At 50.4% G+C, this 22859-nt stretch overlaps 4 protein-coding genes across 13 annotated transcripts in view; 2 read left to right on the top strand and 2 right to left on the bottom strand.

The window, feature by feature from the left end:
- Stkld1 (serine/threonine kinase like domain containing 1) overlaps positions 1-2857 on the bottom strand; it is an 18113-nt gene extending 15256 nt beyond the window's left edge. For 2 of the 4 annotated variants that reach the window (XM_031369455.1, XM_031369458.1), the window contains exons 1-2: positions 2239-2697; positions 950-1036 (exon numbers count right to left, since the gene is read on the bottom strand). In XM_031369455.1, coding sequence (XP_031225315.1) covers positions 950-1036; positions 2239-2253 — 102 coding nt within the window. In that variant the 5' untranslated portion in view covers positions 2254-2697. The other 2 variants (XM_031369457.1, XM_031369456.1) reach the window with 2 other exon arrangements.
- On the top strand, positions 2338-15910 carry Surf4 (surfeit 4). Of its 2 annotated transcripts, none has more exons than XM_031369466.1 (6): positions 2338-2499; positions 9473-9659; positions 10744-10820; positions 11420-11463; positions 11902-12088; positions 13775-15910. In XM_031369466.1, the coding sequence occupies exons 1-6, from the start codon at positions 2338-2340 to the stop codon at positions 14039-14041; spliced, it is 924 nt and encodes a 307-aa protein (XP_031225326.1). In that variant the 3' UTR covers positions 14042-15910. The 2 variants fall into 2 exon arrangements, with proteins under 2 accessions (XP_031225326.1, XP_031225327.1); XM_031369467.1 differs by having other exon boundaries at positions 2425-3041.
- Positions 15774-19897, bottom strand: Surf2 (surfeit 2). The gene is made up of 6 exons (XM_031369468.1): positions 19760-19897; positions 19404-19558; positions 18550-18653; positions 16958-17140; positions 16636-16799; positions 15774-16234 (listed from the first exon to the last, which is right to left on the bottom strand). Exons 1-6 carry the CDS (start codon positions 19835-19837, stop codon positions 16148-16150), a joined length of 771 nt encoding a protein of 256 aa, XP_031225328.1. The 5' UTR covers positions 19838-19897; the 3' UTR covers positions 15774-16147.
- LOC116089871 (surfeit locus protein 1) lies at positions 19698-22859 on the top strand. Of its 6 annotated transcripts, none has more exons than XM_031369461.1 (9): positions 19698-20003; positions 20248-20299; positions 20525-20658; positions 20739-20821; positions 21337-21525; positions 22113-22185; positions 22283-22445; positions 22573-22654; positions 22728-22857. In XM_031369461.1, exons 1-9 carry the CDS (start codon positions 19836-19838, stop codon positions 22795-22797), a joined length of 1014 nt encoding a protein of 337 aa, XP_031225321.1. In that variant the 5' UTR covers positions 19698-19835; the 3' UTR covers positions 22798-22857. The 6 variants fall into 6 exon arrangements, with proteins under 6 accessions (XP_031225321.1, XP_031225325.1, XP_031225320.1 ...); XM_031369465.1 differs by having other exon boundaries at positions 19737-20003; positions 20485-20658; XM_031369460.1 differs by having other exon boundaries at positions 19804-20003; positions 22573-22859.

Here is a 22859-nt window from a genome sequence, read left to right as displayed (position 1 = left end):
CAACAGGAGACAATGTCAGTGTTATTAACCTCAGTACCATTGTTACAAACATAAGAGACTGGAAAGTCACACAGACTCCTGCCTCTAACCCCTCACCTAATTTTTATTTAGAAAACCCAGATGGCTAATTTTGCTTGTGTTTGCTTGTTGAGACAAGGTTTTATTGTGTAGCACAAGCTGGCCTTGAACTTTAGCTTTACTTGCCTTCCTCCCAAATGCTGAGTACAAGCCTGGTGTAGCTAGCTTTAAACAACAAACCACCACTACCACCTCTCCTTTAACTGTATAGAAGACACTATGGCCGCTGGCCTGTGACATAAGGGAACTGACCCCACAGCTAATTGGCAATAGAGGTAGATAAAATATTCCAGGCCCAAGCCCCCTGGGCTGAGGCTGCTGGAAAATCAGACTCCATCCCCAAGGTCAGCACCCCAGAAGAAGGTGTACAGGGACTAGTACAGCAGTTCTCCTTTCTAGGGTGCTTTTGTGGGCCTGCACCCACCCCGGGCCAGTTATGTGCTAGTTATGTTCCTGGTGCTCAGCCTCTGGGACCCTCTCTGCCCCTTTCCCTTTTGTTAAGACCAGTGGCCCTGTACCTCTTATCAAATTCCAATCTTCTGGGAAACAGCAACCTCCGTGAGGATGGGACTCCTGAGTCTCACCATCTTTGGCTGTGAGACCGGGGTTTTGTTCTGGGTTGGCAGGGTTGATGGGTTCAGTGAGGTGACCGCAGGTGGGTGAGCACTGTGGTTAGTGTGTGGTTAGCACCAGAGTGAGAAGAATAAAAGGGAACTCCAGGAAGTCTCAAGCTACAGCTTGCCTCAACAGGGCTTGTCTGGGGATTTCTGGGAGTCTGAGAGACCTCTGAAACCTGGGATTGTGAGCTTGGGTTTCGAAGAGCCACTGCTACAGAACTGTAGCCCACAGCTCACAGGGCTCTGCACCTTACCTGTTTTATCAAGAACCTGGTTTCAGTTTCCAGTTCTTCCACCACCAGGTTCACCCCTAAGGCCCCAGGACTCAGCATTTGCAAAATCTACCCTCGAGGAAAAGAGAGACTTTGAGAAAGTGAACATTATTCTGTAGTTCCTACATGTGATGATTCCACACTGGGCCTCCAAGCCCCAGCTTCTTCTCTCAATTTTGCAGTAGAGAAAATGGCCTTAGGTGATGGACTGAGAAGCCCTTTAGGGTGGGGCCGATACAATTTCCCTTGAAACCCATTCTGGAGCCCTTATTTTACAACCTCATGACCTTCCCCAAGCCTGCTGGGTCAGCCTGATAGGTAAGAGAAGGTTTCCCAGGCTGGTGGGTGGGCAGGGAGGGGTTGGCAGCAAAAGTGGTTCTTAACCCCAGTGACACCCCATCCAGTACCCTTCTCCAAAATGAACATCCAAATAAGGCCCTGTAATTCGTGTGACTTGGTGCAGTGAGAGCTTCCTCTAGGGTTCCCAACCATTCTCTGTAACCTGCACTGGCACTACCTACTTGAGAGATACTGAGGCCTAGTGAGCAAGGTCCTTGCCTGTGGCTATGGAACTTTGGGGTCTGAGCCAGAGCCTGTTTGAAGCCACACCTTCAGAACCGGTCTGCAATCAAGAACACTACAAGATCAGTGCTATCAGGTGGAAGGTGGCTGAGGCCTGAGTACGGAGGCCACTGTCAGTGTGGAGAAGAGGACAAGATATGTAGGCAGTACAGGAAGGAGAGAATACAGGGAGTCTTTGGAGCTCAGCCCAGGCTAGTGAGCAGTGTTTTTTTTTTTTTTTCTTTAAATATTTCTGGTCATCAGAAGTGCATTTGCTTGGCTAATGCACATAAGCCTTCTGTCAGAGAAGACTGGAAAAGAGAGGAGAAGTAAATTCGCGAAAGTGACGCTTTTATAAGCTGAGTCTAACAAAATTAATGAGGCTGACATGTCAGGAAAAAAGCAATTAAAAAAAAAACATCCACTCAGGTTTTTTGTTCTGTGTTCTGCCCTTAAAGTCCTCCATACGTGGAGGGAAGGGGAAGAGCATGTGACCATTCTCCAACCAGAGATCAGACTGGGGGATTGGTCGTCATTTTAGAGAGGGAAACTGAGGCCCTAGGAGGACTCGAAAGAGGAGAACTCGGAGAAGGAAACTTGCAGGGGTCATGGGGTCAACCTGTGATGGAAGCTGGGCCTGGCTGTGTGGCCCTCGGACCTGTCCCGCTGTCCAAGGGCCCTGGGCCTTGGTTGTGGGGGCATCTCAGCACCTGATATTTTTCCATGGTATCTGGAAGCGACACTGCCTCACTGTCCCACTGCCGGGCTAAGTCCTCGAGCCAGGCCGGTAGTCGAACCCTCGTTTGAGCATGCTCGGTAGGGACTGCTCCGTGTGCCCACCCCACCTCCTCAACGCCTCCACCGGACTTCCCCGTAACCCTCCACCCGGGGCGTGTCTGCCTAGCACTTCGGCTCGTACGTGGAGTTCTCGCACTATGACCCTTAACGAAGCCCCAGAGAATAGTCCGAAGGTAGAGTGGAGGGCGGGGCAGATACTGCGACGACGGCTCAAGAACGGCGGGCGGGAGACTCAGGTGGCAGGAAGTCTAGCGACACGGAGGGCGGGACCTGCGGCTCGGCTCGGTGAACACTTTAGTGGTTAGGGCTTCGGGTTCTGGAGGCTAAAGGGCTAGGGGTGGTCCGTCGGGGCTGGAGGGGCGGGGCCTAGGCGTGGGGGCGGGGCCTACCTGTGCAGGGCGCGCGGCGGAGGCGGGGCCTGTTCGTGAAGGGCGGTGCGCCGGCGCAGGGTTCCTCGAGCGTGGCGGGCGGGGTCTGGAGCGTGAGGGCGCGCGGCAGGCGGGGCGGGGCGCGGCGCGGCGGGAGGCGCGGCCCCTTTAAGGCTTGGCCTACGTGGCAGCCGCTAGAGCAGCCGCGGCTCAGCGAGGCCGGCCGCCGGGTACTTCCTGTGGAGGCCGCAGCAGGCGCGAGCGCCCGGGATCTGCCAGCTGAGCCTTCCGCCGCCGCCATGGGACAGAACGACCTGATGGGCACGGCCGAGGACTTCGCCGACCAGGTGCGGCCTGCCCCACAGCCCGCTGGCCATCTCGGCCGCACGGACGCCCGCCTTCGCCGTCCTGCCTAGTTCTAGGGAGAAATCCGAGGGGAGGCTGGGCGGGCGGTGGGGGGGTGGGGGGGGTAGAGTGCGGCGGCCAGGGAGGCTCCCAGGCCGCGGTGCTGCTCTGTGCCCTCTGCCCTCTGAACCGCGGCGGCTCCTTGGGGACCTCTGTGCACCCCGCTGCGTGGCCCCTCCGCCCGCTGTCCAGGACCGTCCTGTCCTTGCCTTCTTTGCGTGGACTCTGCTCTGGTTGCCCGATCTGGGTCCACGCTGCCGACGGAGAGGAGCCTGTCCCTTGGCTCGCCTTCCCTAGTGTACAGGTGGCATGTGAGCCGCAGGGAAGGCCTGGGATGAGTCTGGGCCTGAGCGACTAGCCAGGCAGGGTTAGAGCCCGAGAGAGGCGCAGGTGGCACCACTTTTTAAAATTAAGTTGGACACGGATGGGTTAGGAGTTGTGTGAGTGTGAGGCGTTGACTCTGAAATGGCCCCGTTAGGTCTGCGAAGTAATAATATAACCTGAACTAGCCCTGTAGGCTGAGTGTGCCGGGGCCCACCCGCCAGCCTGTTTTGGTTCACTTAGTGTGTTCGTGGCTGTCGGTGATATGAGGTGGCATTTTGTGCCCTAGAGTACTGGATGGCTTGGGTGTGTGTAAGCATCTTCAAATGAGCTTCTCTACCTCTCCTTTTGAGAGGTGTCATCTCCCGTGTTCTCCTTCAGTTCTGTTGAACCATTTTCCTGTGAGCTGATCTTTTTAAAGGCATTTTTACCTCTTTTGGAAAAGTTTCTAGTGTCACGATTTTGCATTAAATTCATAATTTTAAAATTGTATCTGTCACAAAGACAGAAAAGTTCTCAAGGACCAAGGTCTTCCTCTTGTGATGGGTTTCATTGACATAATTCTCAGCGACCCAGTTTCATCTTCCTGAGTAGCAGCTCTCTAAGAAGATGGCTTCATAGCCAGAAGTTTGTGAGCGGCTCACCTCATGATCTTCAGCTGGAAAACCCTCCATTTTGCAAGTGGATTTCACAACCTGACCCAGATGAAATATCTCCAAGAAGCTGCCAACTATTGAATGATAGATTTCTACCCGAGGAAGAGTTCATCTTTTATGAAGTCCTCTGTGTACTTTATTTTGACTTAAGTGAAAGAAGCCAAATCTTGGGACTGGACAGGCTTTTGTGGGGAATACAGTATCCACTTCTACTGAGTAACTGGTTTGAGCTCCTGGACTTGCCAGTGTCCACCACCCAGAAAGAAACCCTGGGTCTCCAACTGCTTGGTGTCCAGGGCATCTCAGGTCTGGAGTCAGATTTCAGCTACACATCAGTGGAAAGATGCCAGTACTGCAGACGGCCTGCTGCTTAAAATCAAAATTCCCAGTGAAGGTTACTTCTTGCAGGGATTAGCCTCAGAGTCCACCTGGAAGATAGCAGAGGGTACTACAGGAGCTTCTGAGATGTGACTCCCGCTCTTCTGAACCAGTGTCAGGACTTTCTGTGTTGTGAGCAGGCATCAGGGAACCTTCCAGTGGCCTAGCTGTGAACAGCCCTGGGAGTTTTTTTATTGGCTATTCATCTGCACCCTCGAACACAGATTTGTCAACGAGGAAGGTGCTGATAGTCCAGCTTTCGAAGTTAAAGGGTCTAATGTGTTAGAAAGTGGAGTGTCACCTCCAAGGTGTTGTCAGATAGTGTCACAGATCCATGTCTTTAGAAAACAAAAGTAGAACTGAGTTTGCAAAACAGATTTGCCTGGAAAGTCAGGCTTCTCATATGAGACCTGGAAAAGTGTTTCTGATGATGATGAGAACACTGAGCCATTAATTGGGCACCTACCTTCCTGTGAGGCTGGCCATCAAGGCTCCATCTTCCTGGGGTCACAGAGAAGTTTGTCATGATCTGCACAGTCCTGGGCTTGTTATCCAGAGATCAGCATTCCCCCATGTTGGTAGAACTACAGTCTTTCCTTTTAATGTGGTAGAGGCTGGTGCTGTGGGGTATATCCTGCTGGGATCCTGCTGGCAGGTTCCTGTGAGCTACATCTCTGACCTGGCATCAAGCTCCTTGCCCTTTGGCAGGATGATGTCCTCTTGCTCCCAGGAAACCAGGCCCGGAAGAAAGTGCTGATATGCAGGAGGTAGACCTTCAGAAGCCATCAGAAACCAAGTGGGAAAGAGCCAGGAACTCAAAGTCATGCCTATGTCCTGTGGCTGTTACTTGATTCAAGCTAAACAGATTGTAGAGTAGCTTTCAAGTGAATTCACATCAGAAACCAGGAACATTAGGGCTTAATGGATTCTGTCTGATGGCTGTTACCAGGATGATAGGAAGTCTGCCAGGACCTTGCTTTGGTGTGATGTCCTGGCAGAACTACAGGCAGTGGTGGTGCAAGCCTTTAATCTTAGCACTTGGGATGCAGGTGTCTCTGAGTTCAAGGCCAGCCTGGTCTAGAGAGTAAATTCCAGGACAGCCAGGCTATGCAGAAAAATCCTGTTTGGAAAAACCAAGAAAAAAGAAGAATGGCAGAAGTAGACCAAGGAGTTGGTAAAGGCCTTTGTGGAAGCGAGCGGGCTTGATATGGCCTAGGTAGGGCCTGTTGTCCTGGGGCCCTGAGCCTTCCCTTCAGTGCTTTGTCATCTTGTACCTCTACCTTAAGGGTTGGGAAGCTGACTCACTTTTCTGCTTGATAGTCTTGACTGGAGGTTGGACAGTGCCCCCTTCTGGAGATGTGAGATAGAGACACTGGAGATTGGTTAGTACCTGGAAGATGAGGGCTAGTCCTCACAGACTGTGGCCTCTATTCAGTACTTGTGTTTTAAAAAAGGAAGGTACTCTTGCAGGTCCTACACCCATTTGCATTGGAGACCTATCCAAGGTGTTTGGTACATACTTGCTGAGGGTCTTAGAGTCAGGATTAGCCACCACACTGTTGAGCTGACCCTGCCTGCCTGTTGCTGTTCTCAATTCCTGAGCTTGTGGGTCTTTGAAGAGGGTCCATCAGGCAGGAAATCTAACCTGCCATTTTCTTAGACTAAGCTGCCATGGATCCATTTTTTGTCCTGAACATAAAGAGGTGGTTGGTATTTCTGCCTCTGCATGTTGGCAGCAGCACTCCTTGTGTGATCCTTACCTGTTTTATGGGTCCTATGTCAGGACAGATAGGATTATATCCTAAATCCCCTCAGTCCTTGCAGATGATAACCCTGCAGATGATGAGATAGACTTGAGTCTTCCTCATTCTGCTCACATGTATGTGTACCACTTGCATACCTGATGCCCCGAGATGCCAGAAGAGGGCAAAAGATCCCAGGAATTGGAGTTACAGATGATTGTGAGCTACCTTGTGGGTGCTGGGAACTAAACTTGGGTCCTCTGAGCTCTTCACTGCTGAGCCATTTCTCTAGCCCCTCTTCTCATTTCTTACGCTACTGGGATGCTTCACATGCCTGTCATGAGAAGCCTGTTTTTCAGTGGATTGACTTGACTGACTTCCCACAAGCTTTCCTCATTAGCATCCACCACTGACTTCCAGGCTCTGCAATGAGAACCATGGTTATGGAGTTTCTTGGTATTCACAGCCAGCATGAGCTAGGATATCGGCAGTGGCCTTCAAGCACAGAGGGGATGTGTCTGTGGGAACTCTTTGCAGTCGTGTGATGTGAACCAGGAGCTGTGCACAAGGTGTTTTTGAAGGACCTGTCTTTGTTGTTAAACTTGGCTTTTTTCCTGTGTTCAGATGCCCATCAAAGGAGGGCTGTTGACTGGTGCCCTGCACCCACTTGATAGGTCTTTGGAAGGCAGAGCCCAGCAGATGTGCTTAGTTCAGCATATACTACACTGCATCAGCCTTGCTGGTGTGGAAGAGAGGTGTGACTTGTCTCTCCCTCCATTACTGTCTTCTACTCTTTAATCCTCTTGACCCAGACACTCCAATTAAGAGTAGCAGACTTGTCGGGATGTTTTAACTATATCTAGTGGATTGTGCTAGATTGTGTTTGTAGCAATTGAGCATCTGTGGTGAGGTTCTTTGAGGGAGGAGCAGACTGCAGCAAGGCTGGGCTGGTTTGTTCATCCAGTGGGTGCAGCACCAGTGTAATTGTGTTGGGGAACAGTTCTCATTTGGAAGCAAGTCAGAACATCTCTAGTGTCTGTCGCTGCCTGAGAGTCCACACCCTCCTGTGGTCTGCACAACTTAGTTTGGGTACTTGACAACATGAGGGCCATTTCTTGGGAGTGCTCTGAGATCCATGGTGGTGGTCTTTACTTTCATAGAGTATTGGTGATTGCATCACTGCTGGCTATTTCTTGGACATTAGGATCATGAAGTAGAAAGTGGAATGGTGAATGGTATCATTTGTACCCCCACCTAACAGAATGTAGTATGTATATTCTCTACCAGAGCCCTAAAACTCAAGCACATTTAGACCTCTTTTCCTTTTGTGTTCATTGTGAGATTGGGTCTCTATGTTGCCAAACATGGTCTTGAAATATTAGGCTCAAGTGAACTTCCTGCCTCAGCCTCCTAAGAAGCTGCCATCACAGGCATTGTGTCATCATGCCTATTTTTCTTGTTTTTTTTTTTTGTACAGATTTTTTTGACTCTGCAAGTTAGGAAGGAATCTTAGCAGCCAGTAATTGTATGGTCCTTACTTGTTGGAGGGTAGCAACTTCTCCCACCCCTAAAAGTAACTGGCTCATCGTGCCTTGAACACATTGCTGGCTAGGGTTAGACAAAGATGGACAGGGTGAAAACATGTGGCCCGAGTGCTGTGCTCTGACTTCCAGAGCTGCTGGCTAGTCTCTGTGGTGATATCAGTGTGGCTTCTGTCATCTCTCCAGCAGGGCTGAGTAAGCATATGCAGATACACACCTGGGTCACAGGCTGTGTCTGAAGGATTTGGGCTTCAGTGCTGTGACTTCCTGTTCCCTGTCCCAGATTGACCTGTCTGCATTGCCAAGCAAGCCAAGCCTGGACACCCCATCCGTGGGATGCCCAGGTGCTCTGCAGCTGAGATGGTAGCTTTAGAAATTTCTTGGGCTTTGAAGTAGCTTTGTAAAGTGCTGAGAGTTCGGGAATACTCCTTATGTACATCCTCACCTAGTCCAGGTGAGGAGGTTTAGTCAGCCCTGGGAAGGCCTGCACAGCCCATATTCTCCCTGCTGCCCTGGTAGGGTCAGACTCTGCACTTTAGACTCTTCTTGACACGTCAGTCCATGGGCAGCTCTTTGATCTTTATTCTAGGCCTCCATGATATCTTTGGATTTCTTTCACCTTGCCCCTCATCTCTTTATTTTTTTCTTTTTTTTTAAGATTTATTTATTTTTTATGTATGTGAGTACACTGTTGCTGCCTTCAGACACACTAGAAGAGGACATCAGATCCTATTACAGATGGTTGTGTGCCACTATGTGGCTGCTGGGAATTGAACTCAGGACCTCTGGAAGAGCAGTCAGTGCTCTTAACTGCTGAGCCATCTTTCTAGGCCGCCCCTCTGCTCTTAAAAGTGGTATGATACAAATATGGAGTCTACCTGCATGGCATTTGCACCGAGCTTCAGTAGGGTGTGCTGGTCTAATCAAGCCATCAACTGTCATCTGCACAGGGACAGAAGGGAGCCATGGCTGTACAGAATTGCCCTTTGCTGGTGATTGGCACACTTGAGTTTCACTGCAGTCATTGTTGGTATCTCATATTTGGCAGTTTTGACCTTGCTTTAGATCACACAGGCTGTGAGAACATCTCAGTGCTTTCTTTCCAGCCCATAGCACAGCTGTTTGTACCACAGTTACCCTATAGGATACTAAACTTTCCAGAGAGATTTTGTTGGGGAGGGAAAGGGTGGAAAAATAGAGGGATTTATTTTGCTGCCACAGTTGGAAATGCTGCTCACTGTGGCATCTCGAAGGGTAGGGTTAGGGGTGCTCTGCTGATGCTCTCTACCAGTGCTGAGGGTGGCCCTGGATGTTAGGGGGCTGAGGTGTGAGAATTTCTAGGCTGGAGATATCCTGAGAGCCTTTCAGACGCTTTCTGTGTCTTCTACTTGTTAATGTGCCTCACATTTGTCATATGAACTGTGTCTTGTGGTATTTCTCCTTTGATAGCTGTAGAGGGTGGAACAAAGCTGGTAGATAGTATTAGACATCGCCTTATGGTCCTGTGCCAGATGTGTGGGACGCTGTCTTTGTCTCTGGGACTAAGTGTTGATCATCATGTGTCTAGACTTGAGGGGAGCATCTAAAGCCGTTGTTGAGTCCTGTACTCTGCCCTGGCAAGGCACTGGACCTGCTGAAGGCCTCTGTCTTCCAGAGAGCTGACTTGTCTCCTCTGACCTGTTGTCCACATGATGAGGTTGCAGCTACCTCACTAGTGTGTTCTGTGGTCCTACAGTTCCTTCGAGTCACTAAGCAGTACCTTCCTCATGTGGCACGCCTCTGCCTGATTAGCACCTTCCTGGAGGATGGCATTCGCATGTGGTTCCAGTGGAGTGAGCAGCGTGACTATATTGACACCACCTGGAGCTGTGGCTACCTGTTGGCCTCATCCTTCGTGTTCCTCAACCTGCTGGGACAGTTGAGTAAGTGACTCTGTAGCCTCTCTGATATACTTCTGGGGCATCCTGTTCCCTTGAATGATACTCCCCATTCATTGTTGTTGGCCATTGAGAAGCTATGTGTGGACTTGAGGTCTGGGTACCTCTTCCTGGGCTGAAGGCTGATGGTGACAACACTTAAGAGCTTCTCAGCTGAGATTACAGCCCCGGGTGTTGAAACATGCCAGCCTGGTTTGGTTCTGTGAGCCTTTGGATGGATAGTTTATACTCAGTCCCTTTGCACTCACTCTTTTTTTTTTGTTTGTTTTTTGAGACAGGGTTTCTCTGTGTAGCCCTGGCTGTCCTGGAACTCACTCTGTAGACCAGGCTGGCCTCGAACTCAGAAATCTGCCTCTGCCTCCCAAGTGCTGGGACTAAAGGCATGCGCCACCACTACTTGGCTTGCACTCATTTCTTTAAACCTGCTCTAGATATTGGACATAAGCCTGCTGTGGTGACATGCACATTTACAGCATTTGGGAGGCAGAGGCAGGTAGAAGTTTTCTCTTTGAGCTTAAGACCAACTTGGCCTATATAATAAAACAAGATTCAGGGCAGCTGGCTCTATATAGTGAGACTGTCTGTAAACAAACAAAAAAGAAGTTGGACATAGTCTTTGCTTCTAATGCAAGAGGAGCTGCTAGAGGCTGGGCAGTAAGGAAGTCAGATGGTATCCAGAAAGGACAAAAGGAAACAGTCAACACAGAACAGGGCATTTGGGCTCACATTGGTTTTCTGACAGCATATCTTCTGGTGGCAGCTTTCTCGCCCTTGCATGTGAGGAGGGGAGAAAGGTCTTGTACTTTGAGGCATTGCCGGATGTGCTCCATAGAGGAGCAGTCAGCCCCGCACTTGTAGTCCCTGGCACAAGGAGCTGTAGCTCTCCACAGCAAAGTATGGTCTGGACTAGTGTTCTTCAGAAGCTGGGCAGGCTTCAGGACACAGGCCTGCCTGCCATTAAAGCTCGGGGAAGGTGCTTTGCTTGGGGTGCCGCAGCTCAGCAGCATTGGAATAAAGGTGTCTTGTTGTCTTGGACACATGGTAGCCCCTAATTCTGTCCTCTTTCTAGCTGGCTGTGTTTTGGTGCTGAGCAGGAACTTCGTGCAGTATGCCTGCTTTGGGCTGTTTGGAATCATCGCATTGCAGGTACACGGTCACTTAGTGGGGCCCACTTTGGGTAAATGGGGTATGGGGTAGGTTTCACTTTGCTTTGCTTTGGTGGAGCTATGTATTGGGTCCAGCATCTTACCCCTTCAGCCCTCCTGTGTATCTGGCTGTCTAGAGCTATTTTCTTTTTGGAGAAGTGGCTAGTCATCTTTCCTATGTAGGGTTTAGGAGCAGATGGCCCCAAGCGGGAGCTAGCCATAGGTACTGAGCTGCTGTTCCCTTTCCCCTGAACTTCCAAAGCTGTATGTGAGCTGGGAGTCATGGCATTTGACAAATAAGAATGTCTAATTACTCAGAATGGCAGAGTTAAGGAGACTGACCTGTACTGGTGGTCTTGGAGTTCCTTTGTGCTCCAGGACATCACAGCACAACTCTGATAATCAGACAGGCCTAGTGGGCACACTGGTCTTTTCGACATACTGAGCTAAGAGGTCCTACTGATCTGCCCTCCATGGCTCAGATAGTTTTGTGTATCTTATGTTCTTATTCGTTTGGACAGTCTGCCTCATGCTGTTGTGATATCTATAGATAGATACTGGTGTGAAATGCTGATTCATTTTTTTCCTCTGTTCCTTTAGACAATTGCCTACAGCATTTTGTGGGACTTGAAGTTTCTGATGAGGTAGGTACATTTTGTGTGGTAAGAATCTAGAGTCCTTGACCCTCTCCTGAGCACCTGTTGGGTAGTGCTACTCTCTGTAGTTCCCACTGTGCCTCTGAGAAGCAGGGTTCTAGACGGCACAGCAGAGTATTCCCCTACAGCTGGAATCCTGGCTTGATAGTGAGGTGTCTTCTAGCCCCATATTGCATGGGTGTGTGGACTGAGGGTCTGAGTGGAAGTGGGTAGAGACCAGAGCTTGGTTCCCTGTACATCTAAGGAGCCTCCTGTTGCTTCAACTTGAGGCTGGTCCTTTGTACTCAGTTTGGCTTGGTCCCATTGAATGATGGTTTGTTTTGGAGCAAGGGAAGGGTGGGCCTTGACGTGTCCACGCCAGACTTCGTATTGCTCTGGCCTTGTGGGAAGACACCTGGTGTTGTAGCTGATGTTTCTGTTCCTCAGGAACCTGGCTTTAGGAGGAGGTTTGCTGCTGCTCTTGGCAGAATCCCGCTCAGAAGGGAAGAGCATGTTTGCTGGTGTCCCAACCATGCGTGAGAGTTCCCCCAAGCAGTACATGCAGCTTGGAGGAAGGGTCCTGCTGGTCCTGATGTTCATGACTCTCCTTCACTTTGATGCCAGCTTCTTTTCTGTGAGTACCCCAGCCATGCTACCTGTTAGCATAGCTTTGGCTCAGCATAGCCTGAGGAGACAAGCTCATGCTTATAAATGAGCCGGTCCAGTTCTGCTAGGGAGAGAGGCCAGTGCCCTCTCTGCAGACTTCTGACATTTCTTCTTCAGAGTTCACACTGTGGGCCAGTACATTCTGATTTTTATATATCACATGGAGAAGCAGAGCTGGCAGAAAGGCATTGTTGAGAAGGCATACCCAGCATGAGTAAGTAGGTGGGTGTAGATGGACTGAGCACAGTCACGGTATAGAGACCTACCAGGGTATAGACGGACTGAGCTCAGTTATAGTATAGAGACCTACCAGGGTGTAGACGGACTGAGCTCAGTCACAGTATAGAGACCTACCAGGGTGTAGACGGACTGAGCTCAGTCACGGTATAGAGACCTACCAGGGTGTAGATGGACTGAGCTCAGTCACGGTATAGAGACCTACCAGGGTAGCACTGCAGCTGTTACTAGTCTTCCCCAGGTCTTTTACACTGAAACACAGTGCTTGGGGCCTGAGAGGTGGCGCACTGGCTAAGAGTGATTTCTCTGCAATCATGAGGACCATAATTCAAAAGCATGAGAGTAACTAGACAGGCATCCAGCAAATGCGTGTAGAATGGCCTTTGAGGGGAGCAGAGGCAGGAGGATGATTTGGATTGCTGCTTCCACCCTCCCTGAGATGAGCTCTAGGGTCAGAAGAGGACTGTCTATTGGATAGAGGGTATCCAATACTCTCCTCTCTTCTGGCCTCTGCCCTCCCACACAAACACATACAAACTTATTGACCAATTTTTATTTTTTTATTGTTGGTCAGATGTGGCACAGACCTGTGCTCAGGAGGCAAAGGCAAGATTTTAAGTTCCAGGTCAGTCTGGGTTACGTAGACCCTGAAAAGCCATCTTTCATTCTCTGGCCAGAGAACTTTTTACATGTTTTCACATTTTCCATTGTTGAATTCAGTCTTTGCATCCTTGTTTCCTGTTAGCAGTCAGAATCCAAAGTAGCTACAACCTGAATGCTTCGCTGCTGCTAAGTTTCCTCTGGTCCTAGGGCATGGGTGCAGCGAAGCTCAGGTCACTGCAGCTTTCTTCCTTTGTTTTGTTTTTTAGTTTTTTCGAGACAGGGTTTCTCTGTGTATCCCTGACTGTTCTGGAACTCACTCTGTAGACCAGGCTGGCCTTGAACTCAGAAATATACCTGCCTCTGCCTCCCAAGTGCTGGGATTAAAGGCGTGCGCCACCACTGCCTGGCAAGCCATAGCATCTTTAATATAGAATTCTTCTTATAAGTGTAATATTCTGTATTGATACTGTCCCCTGCAACATTTTAGGGTGTGTGTGTTCCCTCTGCCCACAGTTTCCAACTCTCACTAAGTCCTGGTCAAAGTTATGTGACCCTGGCTCAGATACAAGTGTGCACAGAGCCGGGGGTGGTGGCGCACGCCTTTAATCCCAGCACTTGGGAGGCAGAGGCAGGCTGATTTCTGAGTTTGAGGCCAGCCTGGTCTACAGAGTGAGTTCCAGGACAGCCAGGGCTACACAGAGAAACCCTGTCTCGAAAAGATCAAAAACAAAACAAAACAAATCAAAACAAAAAACAAGTGTGCACAGCTTTCTTCCTGACCTTCAGTCTGAATGTCTTGCCTTTTTCTGTGCAGATCATCCAGAACATTGTGGGCACAGCTCTGATGATCTTAGTAGCCATTGGTTTTAAAACCAAGCTGGCAGCTTTGACTCTCGTCGTCTGGCTGTTTGCCATCAACGTGTATTTCAACGCCTTCTGGACAATCCCGGTCTATAAACCCATGCATGACTTCCTGAAATATGACTTCTTCCAGACCATGTCAGTGATTGGAGGCCTGCTCCTGGTGGTGGCTCTTGGCCCAGGGGGTGTCTCCATGGATGAGAAGAAGAAAGAGTGGTAACAGACAGATCCCTCCCCTCCCTGGCTGAGGCCCAAGGCCCTGGACTGTTTCAGGGTAGAGTCAACAAACTGCCAGCGTTTATGTGTCCTTTTCCCTCCCCTCCCTTGGTAAAGGCACAGATGTTTTGAGAACTTTATTTGCAGACACCTGAAAATTGGAGGTAAAAATCTTTGGAAATAGTCTGGAGTCTGACTGTCCAGGGCTGCCCAGCTGGATGGCCACTCCTTAGGCAAGGCTTGGAGAAGACAGCGTGGTGGGCAGTGGCCTCATTCCTCCTGTCTCCGAGTTCCTTTTGGGGGACTTCAAGTCGTACTGAGCTGTACTTTATTGTCATTCAAAGCAGTTTCCCTCTAGTTTTGAGTTTATATCCTTAGCTCAAACTACTAAATGACTTAGAATAGTCCAGCCAAACACCAAACAGTTAAACCTCCAGTTCAGAATTGTACCAGTGGCCCCAGCATTGCTTCTGCCCCTGTATTTTATAGGATCAATGAAGATGTTAGAGAAACTAAGTCAAGAGAACAGTACAGTATTGGAAAGGTGGGTGTTACTACTGGCCCAAGTCCTGACGTTAGCTAGCTGGATGCTGTTTACTGGGTGAAAGGTACCTTGGGAGTTTTCATGGCTCCAAGCAGGAGTGGGATGGGGTAAGCGGCAGGAAGTTCTTAGAAAGCTGCTATCCCTCAAGCTTGGTGGTGGAAAGGGCAAGAGAGCAGGCTGCTCACAGGATGGCCCACAACCACCATGGAACCAGCCTGGGGAACAGCGATGCCATGGGGCCCAGGAGTGAGGAGCCCCAGTACTCAAGACACCCAGGCTCAACCCAGTTACCTCACACTTGACCTTCTCAGAGCAAGGCCTGAACTCCACAGGTTGTGCTCCCCCAACCCCTAGCATAACTCCCTGTTCCAGGCTGAGCTTACCCCATCGACAGCCCTGATGCCACCATTTCCCTGAGGCTGTTGCTTGCTCAGATTTTTGTCACCTTGCTCTGCTGGATGCAGCCAAGATACTTTTTACAATTTGTGATGCCTTACCAATTTGATCTCAGTCCTGTATTTAAAGTTTTCTAACATTGCCTTACACCGTGTTTCTCTTTTTGGGGGAGGGGTGGGGTGTCTAATGCTGTGGTCTTGCTCATCTGCATGGTAGTGCCATGAGGGTAGTTTGGTTCCTCCTGGATCTCTCCCAGGTCTGTTGGAGGGAACAGACAGGCTTAGAACCCCTGGAGGGAAGCTGGCAGCTTACCTCACCCTTGGGTACAGTCTTGGAGGACTTCCTTTCTGGCATCAGCTGGGTAGGCAGGACTTTGTTCTCTGAGTCACCTTGGGTCAATCCTTTGCCTCACTGGCTCTGCAGTCCGAATCCACCTGCTCAACACCTAGCCCATGTTCTACTGCAGCCTTATGGCCTGCCTATTCCTCCCAAGTGAGTTCCAGCAGTGGCCAAGGCCATGCTATTTCTTTACCACAGAGCTGCCTAAGTGCACAGCTACCTGCAGTGGCAGCCCTATGACATTCCAGTCTGTGGAGTGGGGCAGACCCTGGGAGGCAAGTGCATGCCATGCAGCAGAAGCCCTCATCCCAAGGATACCCAGCCCTTTGACCAGCCTCCTGTGGGGCTATGCCTGGGATGGGAGCCCTCATCCCAAGGGTACTCTTGCCCATTTACCAGCCTCCTGTGGGGCTATGCCTGGGATGGGAGAAAAAATGATACACATATTGGTTTGGCAAAAGTTTTCTGAAAATGCTTTAGCTTTATGTGGGAATAGGTATAAACCTCATTTTTATGCTGTATTTTATATCTTAGTTGTGTTTGAAAATGTTTTGATCTTTGGAAACATCAAAATAAATAATGGCATTTGTGGTATATAGTGTGATCCTATGTGGTGACCAGCCAGAGTCAGGCTTGGTAGGCTTCAGGATGCTATAGCGAGCTACAGCAAGGGTCACTGAACACTAGAGAGAAAGCCATGCATGGAGAGGAATCTTCCAAGTGCCTGCTGCCATCTTCTGAACAGAACCTCCAGGCCTACTCTGGACAGCAGCCAATGTCAGGCCATCGGTGGCCAGTTCCAAGGACACCCAAAGGTTTTCTTTGCAGGCTTCATCTCCCCATCTGCTTAAAGGAACTGAAGTTCTTGGGCTTGTGATGATGGCTCTTGAACTTCTTGGTCAAGGAGGCGAGCTGCTTCTGTGAAAGCAGAGAGTGCTGACCAGGGCCTCTGTAGGTCCATAGGGAAGGCTGAAGAGCAGTCTGCTTCCTCAACACTTCTAGTGCTGGGTCAGTGTGGGGCCCGGGAGAGGGCAGCACAGGTGATTATAGACTTTGTCTACCCAGCTCCTCAGAGAATACTCACTCCTGCCCTATAGAGAGGGAGTGGTACCCAGTAGCTAAGTCTCTGAGTCCTGTGTTGCAGGGGGTGGGGGTGGCAGCTCAGAGCAGTCTGGACTTACTCCTGCAGACCTTCTGAAGTGGCCTTGGTTTCATATTTATAGGCTACTACCTGACAGTGCACTTGCAGAATTTGCTAAAAACATGGAGCACAAGCAGTCCAACCTCACTCAGCTTGGGCCCAGTAGCCCACCACTCACCTTCTTTAGTTTACGGCCCCTCTTGTGGCCCACTTTGGTCTCTCCTCCCTCTCTAGTGCTCTCTTCTGAATGCTTTGGCTTCTCATCCTGTTGGTCTGTCAGAAAGTCTTCAGGAGTGTCATTGTTCTCAGGCTTGCCCAGTTCTCTCTTTGTGAACAGCTCAGCTGGAAGGAACAAACACTTGGCTGAGCTGCGGTAGGTAAAAGCATCCCTTTCCTGGGAAAAGTGGCTAGCCAGGATCACAAGATAACTAGCAGGAGACACACGGGGGTGGAAGGGTAGGCTGGGGGGTGGGGGGCAGGATTGGGCTGTGTCTGCTTACGTGGGTATAGGTCTGTCATGCTGTCGTCACTCAAGGTGCTTCCCTCGTCACTGGAAGCTGGCTCCCAGAAACCTGTTCTCTGGCCTGGGAGGTCATCATCATTCATCTGGTTCTCCCTCTTCTTCCTCTTGTGTAGAAGGCAGGCAGGGACATACTCCACACCTTGTTTCTGACACTCTTCATCTAGGAGACTAGCAAGCTCATTACACTGGTACCCTCTTGGTGCACAGCTAAGCTATGGGTTGTACTGTGCCAGGGTTCTGTTCCTTTCTCCTACCAGATCTCCTACCACAGCCTACCAAAGGCTGTGGCCCTCAGGGAAACTGCCTGGCTTCACCTCTCCTGAACTTGGAGTGGGAATGAGGCTTTGGGGAGGCACTAGGGTCACCACTGCTGTCCTCAGGTACTGAGACATCTGAACTACTTGGGCCAGCACCATCTCTAGCTCTAACCACCATTGCTCATGGAGTCTGACTGGGACCTGGCATCTGATAGAAACTGCTCTGCTATTTCCAGTCCTTCCTACTTCAACTTTGACATCTACTCCTAGGACCATTGTGGTCTCCTCCTAGTGCTCTCAGCAGGCCAGTTAGCCACAGTAACCAGCCCACCACCCTAAATGGCCTCACTGCATTTTGGCTCTGTCTCAGCTCTTTGGTACATCTTTATAATTCTCTCATGGGAATTCCTGTACAGTACCTCCCTGTCAAGATGCAGCAGATGAGAAAGCTAACAAAAGCACATCCAAACCTTAGCTTGCCACCTGTCAGTGCAGCCCAGGTGCCAACTTTAGGAGCTCTACATGTGTGGGAGGATCTGGCTATGCCACCCCAGCAGACAGTCTACAGATCCCTACCTTCCCACACTCTGACTGAAATCTGCCTGTTAGGGCAGGACAGGCAATGCAGTCTCTGAAGCCTCCCACTCATTCCCAGCCTCTGCAAACCCCCACCCTCCATTCTCCCTGCCTAATTCCTCCATCCAAGTTACCTAATCTCAGTCCCTTTCTTACCCTCATCTTTCACGGTGGCCTTCACCTCCCTCATGCTCAGGCTGACCCTATCTCTCAACTTTCCTGGCCTGGCACCATCCTCCCTCCCTAACCCACATGGAAGTTAAAATAACCATAGGAATCTTCACTCTCAATTGCTTAGGATGTCTTCCCAGCCCTGGCTATTCCCAACAAATACTGGAGGCTTTGCAAGTCCCCTTTCCTGCTCCAGCCACCAACCCTTTAGCTGCAAGACCCCTCATCTTCTGGAACCTACAGGACTGTTTGCTCCTGAGAACAGTTTTCAGGGTTCAGCTGCGGTGTCAGATGACTATGGACCTGTTCTATAACTGGAGTACCACAACCTCAGCCTGGGAGCTACCCTGAGGATTGTCCCCGCTATGGAATATCAGGCATCCACAGCACTCTTTCCCACCTACTTCTGGCTTTGCTGTGGGGGAGGTCAGGAGCCACTGGCCTTCTCACTGTGCAAGATCAAGCAAGTGCATTAATAAAGGATCGGTGATGGCCAAGGCACTTTTCTGGCTTTTGGGGGCAGGGGGCATGCATCCCAAGGCCTGAGCTTCTGGGGGTCACTTACATTGATGAAGTGCTCTCTGATACCTCCGGCCCTGGGTGTGCCTCAGCACATGTTCTGGGGACTTATTGATGTGCCTCAGGGTGAGTTTGCAGAACAGTTGGTGCCTACAGGGCAAACAGGTGGGTAATGGAGGCAGTGCACACCAAGGACCCAGATTTGTGGCTCCATCATGGTTGCATGCTGCAAACAAATGAAGATCTATCTGCTGAGGATGTTCTGCATTTAGCTTCAGTGCCTGGACTTTGAAAGGGGCATGGTGGCCTTTAATTCCAGCACTCAGGAGGCAGAGGCGGAGGCAGGCTTTGAGGTCACCCTGGGCTACACAGTGAGTTTCAGGCCAACCAAGCTGCACAAGCTTACTTCCTTTTTCTGTATTTTCGAGACAGGGTTTCTCTGTGTAGCCCTGGCTGTCCTGAAACTTACTGTGTAGACCAGGCTGGCCTCGAACTCAGAAATCCACCTGCCTCTGACTCCCAAGTGCTGGGATTAAAGGCGTGCGCCACCACCGCCCGGCCAAGGCTTACTTTCAAAACAACTTCTCAAACAATTCCACTCGGTATCTGGGATCAAGGACACAGACTGTTATCCAAGAAACTTAAGTTTCACATTGCTCCGTGGTGCATGCTTGGGGGTCAGACAGCTGGGGTGTTCTATGTGAGAATATATCAACCACACAGCCATAGATAGGATCCCCAAACAGTGAAGCAGGCACTGCCCAGCCTGGCTTCAGGGAACTATATACAAGGGCCACAAGCCCTGTCTCCTGATAAAAATGTCACAGTGGGAGGCTCCTACCTGCTCAGAGAAGGGAGCACAGGTTCTGCACCTAGGCGCTGGCCGGCCAAACTACGTACCGATTCTTTGTGCTGGGCACAATGTGTGGCTCAAATGCTGTGTAATCGAAGTTAGAGAAGGCACTTGACAGCCGCTGGTACTTCTTGCCGCGGGTGTAGACCTGGAGCTCCGGTAGACGGCAGGGCAGCTCATGGCCAGTTAGGGAGCAGCGAACCTGTGGGTGAACCTCTGGTCAGAAGGTGGTTCTTGCCAGCTCCGCCCCTTTCCTGCACTTTTCCACTCCCAGGTCCCACTGCTTTCCAGGCACAATACTCCCCGGTCCCCTACTTTCCGGCCACGGTCCTCCGAGGTTCCGTTCCTCCCAGTTCCCGTTCCTTCCTGGCCCTACTCTTCCCCGTCACGGTTCTCTTCTGACCTTGTGGGTGTTGGGCAGCAGTCTCAAGCTGGGGTGCTGGCGCAGGAATGCAAGCACATCAGAGGGTAGTGCGTCCATGATCGGAGACTATCTGACGCCGCAGCCACCACGTGAGGCAGAGCGCCGTCCCGGAAGGAAGCAGATTTCTCGGTCCCGGAAGTGCTCAAAGATGGCTGCTGTGATGGCTTTGGCTGTGCTGCGGCGACGGATGACGAGGTGGCCGCAATGGGCCTACACGGGGCCGGTAAGCGGGGGTTCAGAGAGGATCCTGCCCAATAAGACGGACCGGGAGGGCCGGGCCCGGAGTGGGGCCTCGGGGGACCCTGCCCAAGAGGACTTAGTCCTCGGTGGAGCAGTGTCAGGGAGGACCCTACCCAAGAAGACAGAGCTCGGAGTTGAGGGGGGCTGGGTTGTGCCGTGCTAGGTGCTTGCGCTTGGCATGCGTGGGGTCCCTGGATTTAGCCCCTCGGCCTATCTGGTCCCCGCAGGCCCCGTTCTGCGCTATCAGGAGGAGCGTCTTTGGGGTTTCTGTCCGCTCAGGTGAGAAGGGCTCAGACCTGGGTGCGGTTGATGCACCTTTCTTTTCAGCCCGCAGTGGTTTCCTGGGTGTATTGTGCTGGGAGAGGGTTGGGCACCAGTGCTGTTAATTGCCACCCTTGCCATACATTTTCTGGGGTATAACCGGTCCTCTTGAGGAATTGGCCACCCAGTTCTGTTTGTTCTAGGGCTTCTGACCCCATGCCAGTGTTGTAAAACTCCCTCCAGGGATGGTCTGTAGGCCACGCAGGTGTTGCAGTTCTACTGCTGAAACAGCCACCGCTAAAGCAGAGGACGACTCTTTTCTCCAGTGGTTCCTGCTTTTAATCCCTGCTACTGCATTTGGCCTGGGGACTTGGCAGGTGAAGATTGGGGTCCAATTTGGGTGGCTCTTGAGCCTCGGATTCCACTGATACCTGCTTAGCTTATGTTGTTTCTGTAGGTCCAGCGTCGTAAATGGAAGCTGAAACTTATTGCAGAATTAGAGTCGCGAGTCATGGCTGAGCCCATCCCTCTACCTGCAGAGTGAGTGTGGCTGCCCACTTTTATCTATCCCACTTAAGGAGCAGCAGTGGGGCCCTTGCTTCTGTTTGGTGTAATTTGCTGTCCTTTGGCGGGAATAGTTTCCCGCAGACTGCCTTTATGAAGTTTAGCACAGAACATAAGTAGAAAAGATTTATTTTCGGTACCTGATTTCCCTTTTCAGGTCTCGAGGGACCCTCCATAGCAGTGACAGTTCATTGTAGCACTGGTGGGTGATAGGCTTTAGAACAAGTTTTTATTGTACTGCCCTCTTGAATTTTAAAGTTTTGTACTTCAGGGTAGGTAACAAGTAGAGTTTGGACTCACGTTGAGTTTTGTTAGTAGCCATACACAAACCCACACTTTCTGGTTATCACAGATACTTGGCATCAAAGGTTGCTGATCACACCTATGGAGAACATAACCTGTCTGATGACCCTCACTGAGCCTCTTACCCTTTCTGCTTAACAGATTGACAAGTCTGGCTAGCCACAGCCCTTCCTCTTTTCTCCTTATAGCCCAGTGGAACTGAAAAATTTGGAGTACAGGCCAGTAAAGGTCAGGGGACACTTTGATCACTCCAAAGAGTTGTATATAATGCCTCGGACCATGGTGGACCCTGTCCGAGAGGCCCGTGATGCTGGCAGAATGTCCTCAACTGAAAGTGGAGCCCATGTAGTTACTCCTTTCCATTGTTCTGACTTGGGGTGAGTAGTCCATGGCTGAGCCTCCTTAAGACCCTAGGGAATCCATGAGATCCTTCCTATATTGCCTGATAATTTCCAAGATCTCCAACATTAAAGCAACTTTATCTTAAAAAGGTTTTATTTACATGAGTATGTAGTATGGTGGTCTTCAGAAACACAAGAAGGCATCAGATCCCATTACAGATGGTTGTGAGCCACCATGTGGTTGCTGGGAATTGAACTCAGGACTTCTGGAAGAGCAGTCAGTGATTTTTTTTTTTTTTTGAGACAGGGTTTCTCTGTAGCCTTAGCTGTCCTCGGACTCACTCTGTAGACCAGGCTGACCTCAAACTCAGAAATCTACCTGCCTCTGCCTCCCAAGTGCTGGGATTAAAGGCATGCGCCACCACTGCCTGGCTGCAGTCAGTGCTCTTCAACTCTGGAGCCATCTCTCCAGCCCATTAACCAACTTTCTTAGTTCATTGCTAGTGTTTGAATCACAGCCTTAGCAGTGAGAGCCGAACCCACAGAATATATGCCCTGTAGATGGTTGAAGTGACATCTGCATTGGAACTCTTTCACCCAAATGGACTTTATTATTGTTCCAGAGTCACCATCCTGGTTAACAGAGGGTTTGTTCCCAGGAAGAAAGTGAATCCCGAGACCAGGCAGAAAGGCCAGGTAAGGTATATGGCTGGCTCTTCAGCCTGGGAGATATAGTTAAGTCACCTCTACCTCCATACAGGACTCCTGTAAAAAGCAATCCTGCCTTTTGTAGGTCCTGGGAGAAGTAGACCTAGTTGGCATAGTGAGGCTGACAGAAAACAGGAAGCCCTTTGTTCCGGAGAACAGCCCAGAAAGGAATCACTGGTATTATCGAGACCTGGAAGCTATGGCCAAGATAACAGGAGCAGACCCCATTTTCATTGATGCAGACTTCCGTATGTTGTGGTCAGCCTGCTTCAGGAGAGGATGAACTAGTAGTGTGAATACCGTTCCAACTCCCCTTCTTCCCTGGCAGGCCTCATCTAGTAGGGGGTCTGACAGGAGTGACTATTGTCTCCACAGAAAGCACAACCCCTGGAGGACCCATTGGAGGTCAGACGAGAGTAACTCTGCGGAATGAGCACATGCAGTACATCATTACCTGGTTAGTCCTGCTGCCTCTTGTTGCCCACTCCATACACACACTGTATAGGCTGACTAATTTCTTTCAACCACAGGTATGGACTGTGCGCAGCCACATCATATTTGTGGTTCCAAAAATTTGTACGCCGGATACCAGGTGTGTGAAGTTAATGAATCTGTTCTCAACAACCATAAAATAAAAGATTTTGATATGTAAAAAAAACCCA

This window comes from Mastomys coucha, unplaced genomic scaffold, assembly GCF_008632895.1.
Source record: "Mastomys coucha isolate ucsf_1 unplaced genomic scaffold, UCSF_Mcou_1 pScaffold15, whole genome shotgun sequence".
Classification (NCBI taxonomy): Eukaryota; Metazoa; Chordata; class Mammalia; order Rodentia; family Muridae; genus Mastomys; species Mastomys coucha.
The sequence above is the reverse complement of the archived record's forward strand: the minus strand, read 5'-3'. Positions and strand labels throughout refer to the sequence as shown.